The sequence below is a fragment of the Rhizopus delemar genome, genomic scaffold (genome assembly GCF_000149305.1).
Source record: "Rhizopus delemar RA 99-880 supercont3.6 genomic scaffold, whole genome shotgun sequence".
Classification (NCBI taxonomy): Eukaryota; Fungi; Mucoromycota; class Mucoromycetes; order Mucorales; family Rhizopodaceae; genus Rhizopus; species Rhizopus delemar.
This window is the reverse complement of record NW_027137832.1, coordinates 2,859,621-2,873,832: the sequence shown is the minus strand read 5'-3', so window position 1 is coordinate 2,873,832 and position 14,212 is coordinate 2,859,621. Positions and strand designations below refer to the sequence as shown.

The 14,212-nt window shown below is 33.3% G+C and overlaps 5 protein-coding genes across 5 annotated transcripts; 3 read left to right on the top strand and 2 right to left on the bottom strand.

Annotated features, from left to right (window-relative positions):
* Positions 1-1,770: 1,770 nt before the first annotated feature.
* RO3G_09110 (uncharacterized protein) lies at positions 1,771-2,487 on the top strand (the record flags this gene model as incomplete). The annotated part of the gene is made up of 2 exons (XM_067663695.1): positions 1,771-2,013; positions 2,077-2,487. The coding sequence occupies 2 exons, from the start codon at positions 1,771-1,773 to the stop codon at positions 2,485-2,487; spliced, it is 654 nt and encodes a 217-aa protein (XP_067519796.1).
* A 516-nt stretch (positions 2,488-3,003) lies between these two features.
* RO3G_09109 (uncharacterized protein) lies at positions 3,004-3,583 on the top strand (the record flags this gene model as incomplete). The annotated part of the gene is made up of 3 exons (XM_067663694.1): positions 3,004-3,088; positions 3,167-3,174; positions 3,362-3,583. The coding sequence occupies 3 exons, from the start codon at positions 3,004-3,006 to the stop codon at positions 3,581-3,583; spliced, it is 315 nt and encodes a 104-aa protein (XP_067519795.1).
* A 3,347-nt stretch (positions 3,584-6,930) lies between these two features.
* RO3G_09108 (uncharacterized protein) lies at positions 6,931-7,599 on the top strand (the record flags this gene model as incomplete). Its single annotated transcript, XM_067663693.1, has 2 exons — positions 6,931-6,988; positions 7,070-7,599. 2 exons carry the CDS (start codon positions 6,931-6,933, stop codon positions 7,597-7,599), a joined length of 588 nt encoding a protein of 195 aa, XP_067519794.1.
* A 2,348-nt stretch (positions 7,600-9,947) lies between these two features.
* On the bottom strand, positions 9,948-10,397 carry RO3G_09107 (uncharacterized protein; the record flags this gene model as incomplete). Its single annotated transcript, XM_067663692.1, has 2 exons — positions 9,948-9,953; positions 10,143-10,397. 2 exons carry the CDS (start codon positions 10,395-10,397, stop codon positions 9,948-9,950), a joined length of 261 nt encoding a protein of 86 aa, XP_067519793.1.
* Positions 10,398-11,395: 998 nt separating this feature from the next.
* On the bottom strand, positions 11,396-11,901 carry RO3G_09106 (uncharacterized protein; the record flags this gene model as incomplete). The annotated part of the gene is made up of 3 exons (XM_067663691.1): positions 11,396-11,645; positions 11,700-11,764; positions 11,848-11,901. The coding sequence occupies 3 exons, from the start codon at positions 11,899-11,901 to the stop codon at positions 11,396-11,398; spliced, it is 369 nt and encodes a 122-aa protein (XP_067519792.1).
* Between the last annotated feature and the right edge of the window lie 2,311 nt (positions 11,902-14,212).

Here is a 14,212-nt window from a genome sequence, read left to right as displayed (position 1 = left end):
AGTTTAAATACAAAATGGAAAGGAAAATGGTTTATAGCAGTTGCTTAAAATAAAATTCGTGTGAGATTGAATGATTTATAACGCTGATGTTGTGGCGTAATGGACAACGCATTAAACATCCATTTATAACGGAATTTCAAACATGCAGTCGTCATCAAAACCAAATATTTTTCATTTATTCACTAGGACTTTTTTTTCCTTTTGCAAATTTTATTATTGTAGTTCATGGAAAGATACCATCACATTAACATGTTATTAACATTTTTGGCATCAGTTCGAGATGAGGCTTGACCGATAAAAAGGTGACAAAATGCTTTTGGCCTGCTGAAGGACTTAGAAAGGCAGGGGATTAGACAGTCCAAGCAACCATTGACGAGACTTGAAAGCTATATTTGCTTTGACAAAACGCCTTTCGCTGTGCGGTAGCATTGATGCTATTGCTCTTCAATTGGCAGTCCTCTTGGTTGATATTGCTCGTAACTTTTAAGATGTAGATGATAAGAGACTTGACCAATAAAAAGGTGACAAAATGCTTTTGGCCTGCTGAAGGACTTAGAAAGGCAGGGGATTAGACAGTCCAAGCAACCATTGACGAGACTTGAAAGCTATATTTGCTTTGACAAAACGCCTTTCGCTGTGCGGTAGCATTGATGCTGTTGCTCTTCAATTGGCAGTCCTCTTGGTTGGTATTGTCATCTACTTTTTTTTTTTTTTTTTTTTTTTTTTTTTTTTTTTTTCGTTCAATTCATGCTCTAATAAATTTGTGAAAATAGCTTATAACAATTATACTGGTTTTAGCTGTATATCTCCTTTTGATCTGACCTGTGCAAAGCGATGACTAAAAGTCATCATGCGACCACAGTGGTCTTGTAAAATATAAATAAATAAAACTCTCGTTTAAACGTATAACAACCATATTACCATTAAATCCTCATGTCCTTATGGATTTTTTATTTGCACAGCAATATTTACATTCTTCAAAAATTTAAATGAAAGTCAGTATCGTTATGTAACAAGATCATCGCTTTATATCCCATCTTAAAATATTTAACACTTCTACTGTGCTCCAAAGATAATCATTTTATAGCAATTAAGCATTATTAACGATTAATAGTGTGAGCATATGGAAAAGTAGACTTACTATCATATATGTATATCTACCAAAATAGACTGGTGAATGAAGAGCAAGTGCTTATATTAAATCATGTAAAGATCTGCATAATAACATTTAATATTTAGCCATCTGCATAATGTTTAGGACATTTCGCCAACAACGTAGTACTGTAATGAGTTGCTTTGTCAAGTTAGAGGGAAGAGAAAATGAAAGAACCGTACAGAAACTAAGAAGCTTGGATAGACAACTAAAAGAGACATGAGAATGTGGCGCTAAGGGCTTGAAGGTGTGAACTGCAAATAGGACTTACAATAGTTGTTAAGAACGGGACAAAGATAAGTAAAGATGGGAATAGACGGACAGTCTAACAGAGAGAACAATACTTGATGATTGACTGATGTTTATTTAAATAAAAGATTATAGGCATTTATACTATTACAAAGAATGTAATTTAATAAAAGAATTAGCTAGAATTATTGAACTCCCAACTAAAGAGTATTAAAGGATTTTAATACTATTTGCGAGTATATAATAAATCCTGACAAGTATATATTAATATCTACATTATGAAAAGTATATAAACTCTGGAAATATAATATTAAATAAAATCATATATAATTTTGTGAACAAAACATCTTCTCTTATTTTCCACAACAATGTCAGATACATATTTTTTCCCTAGCACTTTGGATCCTTCTGTCCCTGAATTTTTCTCTAGATATACTCTGAGTGAATGGACGTTAAAAGGTTACGAAGATTATTGCCTGTCAGAAAACCTAAATATCACACACAATTGTATTATCAAGCAGTATAGAGAAGGCTTGCAAAAAATTGTCGCAAATGAAGATATTCCTATTAACATTAAAGGAAAAGTAGGAGAACTATTGAAAAATTACAAAGTACATAATTATTATTTCTTTTAAGAAGACAACTAAAAAGTATATTGTTTATTTATATAATAGGGAAGTGCAAGAAGAACGAAAAGCACAGGAACCAGTTATAAAGTGAACATCGAAACAAACAATGGCACGGTGTTCGGCGACGTGACCATTAACAACAATGTTAGTAGTACAGCAAGCAAGAAACAAAAAATCGACCATTTGAGCGATGGCTGTTGGAATATAAATGATCAAGAGGATGTCTGGGAGGCCTGGGGCCAATATCTTGATTCCAACATTAGCCATGATTTTTGCTTGGAAAAATATCACATAATTGAATGCGGATATTCTATAAAATGCAATCCCCGTGTTCCTGAAGAATTAATGCAATTTGTGAATACAGACAATCACACCATAACAACACCTTTCAAAGGATGCACTGAATATACAAGTGTTGTGATTAGTGCCATGAGAACTGTAAGCCAATATGATTAATTTAAAAATGAAAAAATTGTATGAATTTTAACAATATTCAACTTCTTCAGGGTAACATGGAGGCTATTGAGAGAGTAGTCAATAATTCAAAAGAAGCCGAAGAACGAGCTCTAGATGTACTCTCTCAAGAATTTATAAAAGATTTGTTCAAGCTCTGGTATTTTTAATATCCATTTTTTGTAACATAAACATGTCTAATTTTCCCAATTATTTAGCTTGTGGGTTTATTGAAAGCCAAACTTATATGAACGACTTGCCACCAATGAAGCCAACTTTAACTATTGTATGGTTTGGCCAATCATTGAACTTGCCGTAGACAGTGTAAAGACACATGCTTTGAAGTTTGTGCCTGGGGAGTACATTCTGCGCTTTTCTAAAGAAGAGAATAAGGTAGATGGTTGTGTGTTGTTTGGTGATGTCGAGGTTTTTCTGTTGGAAACTTCAGGAAAGCTATTCCATAACGAATCAGGAAAATACGGACTCGACCACATCAAATCGAACTTTGGAGCGTTAACAATGTTTAACGACATATACAAAAAGTATTACTGGGGATCTGAACGCACAGCAATCAGTTTAAAAATTCCGTTCCTACATGCTAGACGTAAGTGTTACTCATCGCTAATGAATATTAATGGTGTAAATTGTTAACTGTTTAATTACTGTATCTTTATTATCATAGATAACATGGTACATTTATGGTCTCTTGAGCTTTGCTCGTCAAAACTATATTGTTCTAAGAAGATATTTAAGTGCACAGTGCCCACAGATCTAACTGCAACAAAAGATATTGTTGATCTAGGAAACCTAATTTGGTGTTTGAAAGTAAATAATATCCATTAATAACTGTCCAATTTTTTACTTAAAACATATTTAGAATGAGCTGGAAAATGCAGTTGATACCATACGAAAGTTAAAGGATGAGCATGATCAGTATTCATTGCATATTTTACTTTCTGACGATATCAATTCCCGAGTGCCTTTAAGTGAATTAGTGAATTTTGATATTCAAAAACCAATTAAGGGCTCAGGATATGGTATACTGCTTCCGGAAGAAAAAGAGGAAGCTGAATCTTCTGTTCATTATAAAAATTCATAATAAACTACGTATCTTGTAATATGGTAAATATTCATTTGCATACATGCAACGCAATATACTATTTTGTTAAACTGTTAATAAATATTTTCATTATTGGTTTTGCTTAGTTAAACATCCAGCTCAATCAGATAAGCTTTATACACAATTAACCAGTTTTTTTTATTATGCTCATCATCTAAAATATTCTTTGTTAATTGTAGTTTTAGAAAGCCAATCAGCTTATCATTTACATTGTTTTTGATTCCTTACATTTTGGTTTATTACATTTCATTTCATTTAAAGATCACTGGTGCCTTTTTGGTTGGAGCAAACAACATATTTATTAAAAATAACATTTCTTACTCTATAACCATTTAATAATTCATGTTTTTGCCTATAATGAGATATTAAAATAGATAAAATTATAAAGTCATTAGAACAATTAAACTTGTAAGTTGCTATTTATGAAACTACAGATGATTATTTTGAATACTTTGTCAAGAAGAACAATATAGGAAGGTTAATATTTGCTAGCATCTTCTTTATTTCTATAATTGAAGCGAATTCAGAATATGTAAAGGAAAAACAAATTATCAGTGACATTCTTAATAGATTTGAGCTCGGTTAAATAATAAATGTAGGGTGGAAAGAAATCAAATGATCGTCTATAAAGTAAGGAAGGTTAATATTTGCTAACCTAAAATCAGCTCTTCATCGGCATCATAGACTACATCCATGCCCTCGTCAGCATGATCTAGGATCGTGGTAGCAAAAATGACTGTGGCCATATGGTTGCGTTGGTAATGAGCTCGGAACATTTCGGACGAAGCCTAACTTCCTAGTGAGATAATGTCTTGTACATCCATGACTTTGTTTAAGGCAGCTGAGGAAACTAGATGTGGATGACAATACCAACCAAGAGGACTGCCAATTGAAGAGCAATAGCATCAATGCTACCGCACAGCGAAAGGCGTTTTGTCAAAGCAAATATAGCTTTCAAGTCTCGTCAATGGTTGCTTGGACTGTCTAATCCCCTGCCTTTCTAAGTCCTTCAGCAGGCCAAAAGCATTTTGTCACCTTTTTATCGGTCAAGCCTCATCTCGAACTGATGCCAAAAATGTTAATAACATGTTAATGTGATGGTATCTTTCCATGAACTACAATAATAAGATTTGTAAAGGTATTGTTGCTAATCAGAGGACTTTTCATACATGCAAAATAAAAGAGAAAAAACCCCTTGAGAAAAAAATGAAAAAATCTTTTGGCTTTGGTGACGACTATAGGTCTGAGACTTGGTTATAAATCGATGTCTAATGCTTTATCCATTACGCCACGACACCACTGTTATAAATCATTCAGGTTCACACGAATTTTATTTTAAGCAACTGCTATAGAACGTTTTCTTTTCCATTTTGTATTTAAACTTTTTTTTTTTGCATCTATTTTGTGATATTTGCATAAATAGTCCAAAGGATTGTATTGAGTCACTCAAAAATTGTGTGTCGTTCCTGACACAATTGCCGTTGGCTCCACTCTGACTTCAGATGTAGTTGTAGGCTTCCCAGCCGCGCTTTATTCTCGGATAATAATAATAATAAAATATTTTTTTTATCTTATTGTTCCTTTATATCTTTCTAAGCCGCGCATCGTGGACTAACTATGAATAATATCAATGATCTTACTCAAGAACAAATATAAGAAATCTTCGAGCTTAGTAGAGGACTCAAGCAACAAGGCCTCGAAAATGAATCAGTTGGAGACCACAGCCTCCCAACCGAGGTATTTGATGACTTAGAATACTTTCCCAAGAATGCGCTCAAGATAAAACTCAAGCAATTTGCAAAAGAAACTAATAAATATGAGGAAATAAAATGGACCCATCCAGGAACGGTCAACAACATCAACCTTCCTGAGCTCAAGAAATATCAAATGGATGTCACTCAGACGATTATGGCCTTCACCAAGGGAGCAAATCGATTCCGGACAGCAGGTCGGGCTGTGACAGATATATGTCAAGAATTCCACCACGCCATTGAAAATGGTGGATTAGAAGAAGAAATATGCCACATCCTTGAAAAAAATTCGACGCCTCGCGGTCTGCAATTTTGGCACGGGCAAATAATTAGACAAAGATGGCAACGATCTCGCCACACTCAAAAAGACAACTACCGCAACCCAGAAACTGAGCCAATTATCAACTCAGTTATCAAATTTATTAGAAATGAAGAAGAAACCAGAAAAACAACAAAAAATGCAAAAAATGCAAAAAAAAAAAAAAATAAAATAAAAAACATCAAAAACATATCACAAGCAGCCCATTGTTCCATTTCAGAGGATAGAGCACCTCCAGGAAGCTGATTACAGCGCCTTTTGCAGAATTGGTAGCAAACAACAATTCATCAATAGCCTTATGTATTATATAGGAGGGCTACCGCATACAGTTCAATTCGGCATCTATTCCCCATGACAGACGAAGGAATTCAACCTATCAGAGCCAGACCAGCAAGTAGTATACAATGCAGTGCAGTCCTTCCTGACTTCAAAGGTAATCGAGCAGTCTCCAAACCAAGACAAACGGTTCCTATTACAATTTTTCACCATAAAAGAACTGAACAAAATTCGCCCGATATTGCATTGCCGGAAGATCAATCAGTTTATACAGTGCAACCATTTCAAGGTGGAAGGCGTGCCAGCTCTTCGCGAAATGTGGATCAATACGATTTTTTAACAAAAATAGAATAGTATTTAATCAATTACGACAAGAGCGACCTAGAGCCGAAAAATACGTAAGAATTTCTGAAGATCAGTGTTCCTCAAGCCAAATTGGTAAGATTAACAACAAGAATCTAACAATTGCAGAAGAAGATGACGATGTACTCTTGCAGATGGATTGCGAGTTTCCTAGCCAAAATGATATCAATGATACCAGCAATTGACGAAGCATTGCTACATTTCTGATGTCTTCAGATAGACTTGACAAAGAATCTTCGTCGACAGCATCAGCATTGGGAAATGCCTTGTGCGTTATCACGAGAAAACTGGAGAGAGATACACTGGTTGTTACAACGAGCAACACAACTCAATGGACTACCAATAATTTTGCCACAACAACCGAAGGAACTAGATGCGGAGATTTTTGTCGATGCTCCCGACACGGGATGGGGGGTGGCATCCCGCCACACCGAAACAGCAGGTTATTGGAAAGAGGAAGAAAAAGATCTTTTAATCAATGTGAGGGAATTGAAGACTATTGCCTTTGTCCCTCAACATCACGAAAGAGAGTTCGAAGGGGTGCTAATTAAGATATTCTCCAACAATATCACAGCACTAAAGTACGCAAAGAAATCAAGGGAGGAGACAGCCTCCCTATGGCTGCAAGAACTTGCTTTGGAAGTTCAAGAAATAGTCGTAAAGCACAATCTTCAAGTACAGTATAAGCACATTCAATCTATAAAGGATATAAAAGCAGATCAGTTGAGCCGCCAGAAAAGACCACTATACGAATAGAAACTACCACGCAGGTTCTTCAATATGGTACAAGAAATGTGGAGTCCCCTAAAGCTAGATGCCTTCGCAACGAGAGCGAATACACGTCTACCTCGGCTTTGGAGTCTGAACCTAGACCTACAAGCAGAAGCGACCAATGTATGGAACCAACAGTGGATGAAAACAGTCTTATATTTGCATCCATCTTGGAAACTGATACCAAAAATACTATGGAAACTGAAGGCAGACAACGTTATGGGAGCTGTATTGAACACGCCGATCTGACCAAGTCAGCATTGGTGGCCGGTGGTTCTGAAAGAGAGTTTAATCTAACGAATGAACTTCAAGCTTTGCAAACAATGGTCCTTAACCACATGACTGTTATCAGGTGGTACCAAACGAATCAAAAAACCCAACAAGTGAAATTATGGATTATTTACAACAGTCAAATAAATTCAACACACTCAAAAATTACGATTTGCAATGGCGATGGTAGGATTCGTGGTATTTATCAAAGTCACCAAAGGCAAACCCATTGGAATATGATCTAATATAACTAGTTAATTATTTGATAGCAAACAAACAGCTCTCGCCTCAGAAATTAAACTGTATACATTCAGCGGCAGCATCAGTATACAAGATCATACATCCAGATAAGCCTGCCGTCGCCTCTAGTTGGATTTTACAGCAATACTTTTAAGCAAGAAGACGGAACTATTCAAAGATACCTAATAGCAGTCAAGAAATATATGATATTCAACACATTCTTGATATGAATTCCCCTTGGAGTAACACAGTCAATTTGGAATTAGACAGATTACAGCAAAAGACAATTCTCCTAATCACTATTGCATCCATATGGAGACCGTGATCGGATATTGGCAAGCTACAATACAGAGATATAAGCTTCAAGCACAAGAATCAAGACCTACCCATATGTGCTACAATGATCGCAAGATTCTCAAAGAAGATTGATACAAAGACATAAAAAATAGGCGCTTTAGAAGACTTGGAAATCTGCCCAGCGTACACACTTTACCAATTTTGTAATCGTACGCGACATCTACGCGAGGGATTACCTGAAGATCACACTCAGTTCTTGGCAAACATTTTACACACGGAAGTTAACAAGGTTCATTTAGTATTCCCTGTAACAATTGTGAATTGGATAACGTTAGATTTGAAATAAGTAGAAGTAGGTCCGACTAAGTTTAAGGCGTATTTTTTTATGCTCAGTATTAAGCACAAAAGCAGTGACAAAAGGTGCCTCCATCCAGACAGTTAAGATGCATGTGAATATGAGTCTAAATAGTGGCACATTTGAGAAATATTACTTCAAGCCAAGAGATCAATACAGTCGTGGCCGTAATATTATGAAGTCGATTTTTGAAACCAAAACTAAAAACAGAACCACATCCGACGTCAGATTGGAACCAACAGCAATTCTGTTAGGAACGACACATAAACCTAAAGTACTTTCTAATAGTAATACAAAATGGAGGCTCCGTTAGACGAATGGCCAAATCTGCTCTCTCTCTATCAATTAATCAGTCATAGCCTTCAATGCTATATGAATGTTATTTCAAATTACACTTGTACACGTTAACAAATGATATTTTCTCTCTTATTAAACTAAATATGAAGCTATACTAAATTAGTTAAAGAATCCTAGTATGTTCTTCCTAGTATAATCAAAGTTTCTTGTGAATATGCATTACATAATGGTTTATTTTTAATAAAGACTGAGTATATAATTTTATTTGTCACGAACAATGGAGTAGTGCTTCTTCTTAATTCATTTATTACGCATCACATATTCAATTGCTACCTATTGGATTGTCTACTACCAGAAACGAAAGCGCACTCTGCTGAATTACAAAATTTAATGGTTTTCATAACGCTGGCAAGTGTCATTCTTATTTAGAGTCTTTGAGATATATGCTTTACAATATGAAAGAATTTAAGATGTTTTTTTTTCTGAAGAGCAGACTGCAATGGCAACTTATAAAATTCATAGTTCCCATCCTGTAACAAAAGCCCAAGTCACCTCTGAAGTTAAATAATTCGGTTTTTCTTTATAAATTTGCAATAGTATAGTTTTTGCTTATGGTATAAAACTTTGCTGTTTTTTCATAACAGTTTTAAAAGGATTTATTTTTGAAAAAAGCCTTATGAATTAGGATCATACATCACATAATATAATAATATTTAAATGCTTCAAATTTAATTGCAAATTGACCTATTTCGAAAAGATGTTGTGTGCCAGAGGCAGAGTTGAAGCAGCCTAATTTCCTCATTTCTGATTTAGAACATCCTTACTTATATACTACTTGATAAATATAATCAATAAGTCTTTTTTACCATTATTGGATCGCTAAGATATTACCGATGAATTTAGTCATAGGTAAAGTTAAAAGCTCAACTTCTCATAGTTTCAAGGATACTTCTTCCCCTTCTTGTTTGCTTACACAATCTATGATATTTGGAAGCATTTATTTTCATACATAGACATTTAGTATAATTTACAACTTTTATTATATAACTAATTAAGCAACATCAAACAGACATTATAGTAGTTATTTGTTATTGAAATTATAATACAAGATACTTTCTTTTGCTTCTTACATCTGTATGGTAATAGCATTTTGAAAATACTATAGGAATGCTTTCATTTATTAAAAGGCAGTTTTTTTAGGAATAATGAATTATGTGAAAGTCGTCAACAGAGAAAAACGAAAATTTATTGATATTAAAATTTTATGAATGATAAGCCACGAATGAGTAGCAACCTTCTTGTAAATAGCTTCTTTCGAAAGTATAGTTTTGTTTTGTTTTTTTTTTTAGATAGTATTTTTTTTAAATAATAAAGAATCACCCTTGAATTAACGTGCCACCAAGCTTAAACCTGAAAAATTTTAATTTTGTTTCAATTTTTTTTTTTTTGACATCGTGGACATGTTGAGGTGTATTTTTTTTTTAGGCATCTCATGACATTTAGTGTAGACATTGCTCATTTCCTGAAATTAGAGGGACTTCATGACGTTTTTTTCTTAAAAAAAAGCCTAATTTTTATGATATTTATTGTTGACTATACCAAATCTGAAGGCACTCTGACTTTTCTGTGAGACAAATACTTTTTCTCGACGAACTTTTTCACCTCTTGAACAACTTCTCTGCCATCAGTACATCGACTATAAGCTTCAATAAAGTCCATTGATCTCCTAAAATACCTACGTATATGTGCTAGATCGCCGGCTTTATCCAAAAAGGAATCGATATTTTCCTCAAGAGACTTAAAGGAGTAATCGCATTTCAAGCGAGCTTCTCTTTTTGCTGCACCCCAGTACATTTCGATCCAATTGCATTCGCAATGGTATTTAGGATACAACTCAAAAACGTAGCCAGAGTTTATGATCACCTCCTCCAAGATAAGGGATAAGAAGGGCAACTTGAAAATAACAAAAGTACGTTATTTCAAGGAAATAGGAAAAATTTTGGAGGAAAGAAGTCTATGGATTGGACATAATCTGGAAGGCAAGAAATGGAAGTTGTATTGTGGGGCTCCAGATCGAGTTAATCCAATTTGCTGTGCTCTCCATTTTTTAGAGAACTGCCCTGATTTTAAAAATCAAAAGTCTGCTTTCATTCTATAAGCTCAGAATCGCTCATATCCCAGTCTTGATCTCTTAAATGAGGGACAAATTGGTTCGTCTCATTTCTATGTTTTTTAAGATAAGATCGTTTTCTAGCGTTAAGTGGAGGCATAGTTTTAGAGTATGAATAAGGGAGAAGAGGCACCTATGTTATAGTAGGGGCTCTTTCATATTGATTACGTAATATGTGACTGCATTTTTCTCTGTCCTGTACCATACGGTATTAAAAAAATTTGTTTCAAAAATATGTCTTCCCTTAAGGACTGCCAGCTAAAATTTTGAAATACCGCATGTTTTCAAATGATATAAAAAAAAATATTATTAATAAAAATAACAATCTAACCCATAAGAAATGTTCAGAAAGGTTTATATAATAATTGTTATGGCTTTGTTTTATTGTTGGATTATTTGAGGAAAAGTTTATAGCTTTTGAAAATTGTCAAAAAATTTTCAGGTTTAAGCTTGGTGGCACGTTACTCTTATAAACACTTTTTCAAGTCTATAGGATATGAGTGGTACCCCCGAAGGGCGTTCCGTTCACTGTCAGGTTCTAAGTCTATGTCTGGAATGTTCTGCGAAAGATATACCCTGTTTCTAGGGATCACCCTCTCTCAAGCAAAGTGTGACCGGGTCTGTACTTTGGATGTTAAGACATCTTCCGTATGTCACTTGGACGAACAGAGCGGGTGCTACTTTACTTGAGTTCGCATTCCTCCTTAGAGCTTACAAGTTCCAGCAGATCATTGTCCCATCCTGCCACAGATTTTAGAAGCATAGCAAAGAGGTCATAAAGAGATAGAAAGAGAAGAGAGTACAGAGATAATAAAGAGACTACCAAAAGAGAGCTTTTACAAGGATTGCTAACAAGCGGACCATGCAGATATAAAAGCAAGTACAGAAGCAGCATTAAAGGGGGACATTTATATTGACACAAAAGAGAATAACTATTGAACTAGAATAAAAGTTAATAAAAAGGATAATTCTATTATGAACATTACTTTTTAGTCAAAGGAGTAGTAAAGAAGGAATCTTGACCAAGACAAACAAAGACAGGCAGAGTAAGCTATTTCAAAAATGTTAATAAAATAGTTATATAAAAGATAATTTTACCGTTTTATGAGGTCAAGATATGATTTCTTTTTTAACCATCGAAACCAATGGAATGATACGTTTAGCATTGAATGAAACCAAAGAGACCATAGAAAGTTAAACAAAAGAGAGCACGTCAACTTTTGACATAACTGATACCATGTAAAGAGACAAAAAAAATAGATGTATTATGTAGGCCATAAAGTTTAACAGTGATTAAAGACAGACTTGATAGTAGATAAGAGGTTTTAAGAGGCCAAAGAGAGAGAGAAGTATGTTTGAAACACAAAAAAATAGCAAAGCATTTGTTTAAGAAGAGAAGTTTTTGACAAAAGACCATAAGAACCAAGTTTAGATTTGAAAAGACAAAGTATTTAGGCCATCAGTTTTAGAGAAGAGTGATTATTTGATGAAGAAAGAAAGAAAAAAATTTTGGCAAAAAGAATTCTTTAAATATTTTTTTCTTCACATTCTTGATGAGTCATTCTCCTTATTTTTTAGGTTCCTAAAAACTTTAAAAACTTATTTATCCATAAAGAGATGGTAAATAAAAGGACAAAGCCATTCTAGACTAACGAGTAAACAAATGCAGAAAAAAAAGTTATTTGTTTGATTATAGCTATTAATCTTTCTTATATACTAGATCCGATCATTTAAAGCTTTAAATAATATATTTTTATTCTTTTAGATGAGCTTTATATCTTAATAGACAAGGTATTTGCTTGCTTATTTTTTATTTGTACAACCGTTTTCTGCATAAAATGTACGTAGGATTTAAAGGCCTATAATCCTTTTTTATATTAAATTCATACCTTTGACTAAAAAAAAATACTTTTTTTGTACTCATATTGTATTTTATATTAAAAAAACCTTTTTCTTTTCTTGCTTTGCTTTTTGCTATAAAAGTAAACGTTATTTTTAATTCGTTTAAAAAAATAGGGGGTAGGTTTATTCCGAATTACGTGTGTAACAAATTTCATACGGAAAAATTTTAACCTACCCCTATTGTTCAGGACAGAAAATAAAAAAGTTTTCTAAATTAATTTTAACAATGTGGCCCTAAGCTATTTTTTTTATAATCATCCAACCTTATTTTATAACAATAATTGTTAAGGAGAAAACAGATGGAATAATTAATAAGTCCTTTTCTTTTTTTGCGTTTATTCTTTTTTTTTATATGCAAATCCAGTTTTTTTGTGTTACTATTCGAGGTTGGTGCTAAAAAAAAGATACTTTTTTATGCATGAGCTGTAGATAAGCAGCTTTGTAAGATAAATTTGCGATATTTAGACAAAGAACCTGACAACATTATCAATGATAGCTTTTTCTTTTGTAAAAGATGATGATTAATGTCCTTTAATAATCTTTTTCTTGGAACTGAGTTCAATGATATGAATAGCACCATATTTTTTTTTTTTTTGCTTTAGAAAAATTTGAAGAATTCAATTGATTCATGACATCATTCGACAATTTTAAAGCAATAAATACATATTTATTCCCTCTTTACTATGTATCAGTGCATTGACTAGAATTAATGCAGTATGCTATTCAAATTTAACCATTGGTTTGGCCACATGAAACTTTAAATCCATATATTTTCCCATCTAACGTCTTTTGATTTACCGCTTCTCTTATTATCTAATGGTATTTACATTTTTAATAAGGTAAAACAAAGGTCTGCTTTCATTATTTAAAATCTCTTGTCATGAAATTTACACGTCCTTCTATTATGCTTTCTGCTTTTGATTGTTTAGTTTCGAATCTATGGTATGACTTTTGTTTAGGTTTATTAGAGATGTTAGTGGAGCATGCTTCTATTCTTTGATATTTATTTGAAATAACATGGTTGTTATTCTAAAAGTTGATTTTATAAATTGTTATTAACACGAGATTATACTAAGGGAGAACTTTTTTTAGTACCTCTTTGAATCTATAAAGCAAGTAAATATATAAGCTTCTTCATGTGCTACTAAAAAGAATGCTTTTAATCCAAGATCAGCTGTTTCTGTTGACATGGTTGCCCCCCCCCCCGAATAGTGTTGGTTAATATAATTAGATAGAGGTATCCAGTATAGGAGATTATGAAATAAAATTAGTCCATATGATTACAAAGATCAATTCTTGTATGCATTCATATAATATATAGCTTTTATTATATAATTCTGTATGGTTCTTTAATAGTCAATAATTAAAGTAGAAGGTTTGCTTTTCTACAAACAATTCGAAAGTAAGAAATGTTGCGCATAACTATTGAGAGGAAAAGAAATAAGAGAAAACAGCTCTTTAAGCGAAGCAGATTTATAGAAACCTGTGTTTTGAGAGTATGTAAATTTCTATTCTATTGTATTTAACATACTTTCTTTTTTATCCTTTTTAAAAGATAACGGTGTCAGCAATTGTATTCAATATGTAAAATAAACTA